The sequence below is a fragment of the Trachypithecus francoisi genome, unplaced genomic scaffold (genome assembly GCF_009764315.1).
Source record: "Trachypithecus francoisi isolate TF-2019V2 unplaced genomic scaffold, Tfra_2.0 Lachesis_group13, whole genome shotgun sequence".
In the NCBI taxonomy this organism is placed as follows: Eukaryota; Metazoa; Chordata; class Mammalia; order Primates; family Cercopithecidae; genus Trachypithecus; species Trachypithecus francoisi.
In genome coordinates, this window is record NW_022681458.1 from 122,379,927 (window position 1) to 122,384,456 (window position 4,530).

Sequence of the window (4,530 nt, forward strand, 5' to 3'; positions counted from 1 at the left end):
CTGAGGAGGGAGGAAAGTAAGATCGGGATGACTTTGTCTGTTAACCCAGGATCATAGCTCCTGCCTGGGGACCTTGTCCTCACAGTTCTCTTCCTTTGTTCAGCTTCTGATAACCATGCCCTTCTCTCAGCCAGGGTGACAACAGCGCTGCCCTATTATTAGCTAAGGGGCACGACATTAGCCCTCATGTTTTCTTCAAACACTATCCATCCCTTTATAGATTATCCTTTTATTAAACTCTCCTCAAATTACCCAGTTTGAGCGTGCCACTGATTTCCTGTTGGGGTTCTGACTGATAATAATGCCCCTTGATTGACAACCACACCACTACCCATTGACTATCCAATGTGAGAGGAGGCCCCGAAGCAAAACCAGTAAGAGGAATGCATTCCGATAAGCTAGCAGATGTTTCCTACATGAGCAAGGTGCAGCTGTTCTTCCTTCGTTATTGGCATGCTGTACTGTGAGCCCACAGGTCAGGTGCTGGGGAGTGGATGGTGTGTGTTCCCTGGGGGATGGGGTGGGAGGAGCTGGTTGACTTATCTCTATTGTTTTTACAAAAATCCTTTCTCCCTACACATTTTAAAGGCTATAGAAATTCACTAGTAAATTGAAAAAAAAAAAAAGAACCCATGAGAAATTTTTAAAAATGCTTATTTGTATCACCCAGAGGAAACTACTATTAAAATTTTGGTTTATAGTCTTCCATTTTTTTCTATTTCACTATAAAGAATAATATTGATATTCGATACAAAATTTCTAGTTTTTCATTATGACAAATAATAGTGTGATAAACATCTTGATATGCAGTCATTGATTGCATCTCTGAGGTTATTTCCTTTTGAAGTTTTCCTAGAACTCATCTATTTGCTTTTTTTTTTTTTTTTTTTTTGAGATGGAGCCTTGCTCTGTCACCCAGGCTGCAGTACAGAGGCTTGATCTTGGCTCACTGCAACCTCTGCCTCCCGGGTTCAAATGATTGTCCTGCCTCACTCTCCCAAGTAGCTGGGATTACAGGGATGCACCGCCATGCCTGGCTAAGTTTTGTATTTTTAGTGGAGACAGCGTTTTGCCACACTGGCCAGGCTGGTCTTGAACTCCTGGACTCAGGTGGTCCACCCACGTCAGCTTCCCAAAGTGCTGGGATTACAAGCGTGAGACACTGTGCCTGCCCGAACTCATATATTTGAATTAAGGGTGTCTTAGTCAGCTTCGGCTGCCATAACAGAATACCATAGACTAGGTGACTTAAACAACAGAAATTTATTTCTCACAGTTTTGGAGGCTGGGAAGTCCAAGATCAAGGTTCTAGCTGATTTGGTTTCTGGTAAGGGCTCGCTCCCTGGCTTGCAGATGGCTGCCTTCTCACTGTGTCCTCACATGACACAGAGAGGGCTCTGATATGTCTTCCTCTTCTATAAGGGCACCATCTCTATCTGATTGAGACCTCACCCTTATGACCTTATTTAACCTTCATAACCTCCTCATAGGCCTAATCTCCAAATACAGTCACATTGGTGGTTAGGGCTTCAACATGTAAATGTTAGAGGGTCACGATTCAGTCCGTAGCAAAGGATATGATATTTCAAAGACTAGATACATAATTTCAAATTGCTTTCCAGAAAAGTCATCCCAGTTTATACTGCCACCAGCCATATGTAAAAGTGGCTATCTCACCACACTGTCACTAGCATAGCTTATTATGAGTTTGAAAATTTGCTTACTTCTACCAATGTATCCTTTTACTATTTTATTGTTTATTCTTTCCTTAATACCAACATCTCAAAATACCCACTATAACCTGGGTGTGGCTTATGCCTGTAATCCCAGCACTTTGCTCGGCTGATATGGGAGGATTACTTGAACCCAGGAGTTGAGACCAGCCGGGACAACATAGCAAGATGCTATCACTACAAAAAGTTAAAAAGTTAGCTAAGCCTGGTGGCGTGCACCTGTAGATCCAGCTACTCAAGAGGCTGAGGTGGGAGGATTGCTTGAGGTCAGGAGGTCGAGGCTGCAGAGAGCTATCACGGTGCACTGTGCTCTAGCCTGGGTGACAGTGAGATCATCTCGTGCTCTCAAAAAAAGAAAATTCACTACTAATATTTTTGTGGTTCTAAATTTTCCAAAAAATAGAATTATAGTCTACATTCTGGTTGTAAATTGCATCTTTTAAATTTAGAAATATAGTGTGAATCTCACTTTTATTATATTTTCTTTGTATCCACTTCATTATTATTTAACATTTATCATTGATTAAAACAATTACATCAGTAGTAATGTTTATTGTAAAAATTCGATTCACCTCTCTATGTGGCAAGTGTCTGAAATAACATATGGATCAAGAGTATTGTGTCCCTCTTTGGAAAATGTCATCTGGCATAGCTTCCTTGAGTGCGGGGATTCTCGTGGAGCTCTGGAATCTCTTATCTGTGGACTTGTTTCAAGAGATATTGGTTCCTGTGGGCATTAGGCTTCTACCCTAGCACGGTTCCTGTTCCTGTGCCATGTTGGGTCTCCCTGGGGAGAGGACAGCTCCTGTGGTGACTCTATGTCTGCTGCATGGCAAAGTCCAATGTATCGTTCTTATGCCTTTGCATCCTTATAGCCAAGGAAGGGGAGTGGTACTGCCGGTGGGCCAGCTGTGGTTCCTGCCCTATGACCTTCCCAGAGGCTCTGATTACCGGTGTGGCTCATGGTCAACTTGTGAGTCTGAATGTTTAGTAGCATCTGAAAACAACCACAGGAGAAGCTGCACCCTGAAATATAGTCCGTACAGGAAAGGCAGATCATTACTTGATTCTTCCCTTTTAATTATCAGTTTCCAGAATGATGAATTGGTGCCCTAGCAACCCCCAAAAGTGACCAATGAGGGTTTCCTTTCTCTTACACTTAAAAAAGCAGCCTTATTGAGGTATATTTTTTCTCTTGTTATATATATATATATATATATATTATTTTTTTAAATTTCAATAGGTTTTTGGGGAACAGGTATTATTTGGTTACATGAATAAGTACTTTACTGGTGACTTCTAAGATTTTGGTGTACCCATCATCCGAGCAGTGTACACTGTACCCAATTTGTAGTCTTTTATCCCTTGCCAACCCCCAACCTTTGCCCCGAGTTCCCAAAGTCCAATGTATCATTCTTATGCCTTTGCATCCCCATAGCTTAGCTCCCATGTATGAGAGAACATACTATGTTTGGTTTTCCATTCCTGAGTTACTTCACTTAGAGTAATAGTCTCCAATTCTATCCAGGTTGCTGTGAATGCCATTATTTCATTCCTTTTTATGGCTGAGCAGTATTCAATGGTATATATATACACACACATATATATACACACACACATATATACACACACACATATATACACACATATATACACACACACATATATACACACACACACACATATATATACACCACAATTTCTTTATCCACTCGTTGATTGATGGGCATCTGAGCTGGTCCCATATTTTTGCAATTGCAAATTGTGCTGTTATAAACATGCGTGTACAAGTATCTTTTTCATATAATGACTTCTTTTCCTCTGGGTAGATACCTAGTAGTGGGATTGCTGAATCCAACGGTAGATCTCCTTTTAGTTCTCTGAGGAAGCCTTACTGAGGCATAATTTAAATAAAATAAAATTCACCAATTTTAAGCATACAATTTTGGTGAGTTTTAAATATAACCAGGTAACTGCCACCACTCTCAAGACATAGAACATTTCTACCAACTCTAAAAGTTCCTTCATGCCCTCCCTGAATCCAGGCTCCTGGCAACTACTTATCTGCCTTATCACTACAATTTTGCCTTTTCTAGAATTTCATATAAATGGACTTGTAGGTGGACTTTTGTGTCGGGTTTCTTTCGCCTAGCATAATGCTTTCATATTGTTTATTTATTTACTTTTTGGGTAGAGATGGGGTTTTGCTGTGTTTCCCAGGTGGGTCTGAAACTCCTGGTGTCAAGCGATCCTCCCACTTCAGCCTCCCAAAGTGCTGGGATTACAGATGTGAGCCTCTGTGCCCAGCCTGCTTTTGAAATTCATCGATGTTTGTGTATAGTGGTAGTTTGTGCCTTTTCTTTTTTCTTTTTCTTTTCTCCACTGCAGGAAACGGAGTTTGTTCCTTTTCTGTTGCTGAGCAGATTCATGCGTATGGATGTACCACAGTTCATTCATCCGCTCACTAGCAGATGGATATCCTCCGGGTTGTCTCCAGCTTTTTGATACCATGAATAGAGCTGCTATAAACATTCTGGTACAGTTCTTCGTGTGAATGTGTTTTTATTTCTCTTGGGTAAATAACCACGAATGAAATTGCTGACTCATGATAAGCATATAGTTAACTTTATCAGACACTGTCAGAATGTTTTCTAAAGTGCTTGTATTTTGATTCTCACTGATCAATTAGTATCATATGCCCTGTAAAAGTGCACAGATCTCAAGTATATAGCTAGGTACAATTTAAATACTCAAAAAATTAAAAATATGATCTAGTAATCCCACATCACTGCATATA

The 4,530-nt window shown here is 40.5% G+C and overlaps 1 protein-coding gene across 1 annotated transcript in view; it reads left to right on the top strand.

Moving 5' to 3' along the window:
- TSN (translin) overlaps positions 1-4,253 on the top strand; it is a 31,543-nt gene extending 27,290 nt beyond the window's left edge. Inside the window, exon 6 of the mRNA XM_033231815.1 lies at positions 4,122-4,253. Coding sequence (XP_033087706.1) covers positions 4,122-4,238 — 117 coding nt within the window. The 3' untranslated portion in view covers positions 4,239-4,253. The remainder of the gene's footprint in view (positions 1-4,121) is intronic.
- The last annotated feature ends 277 nt before the right edge of the window (positions 4,254-4,530 follow it).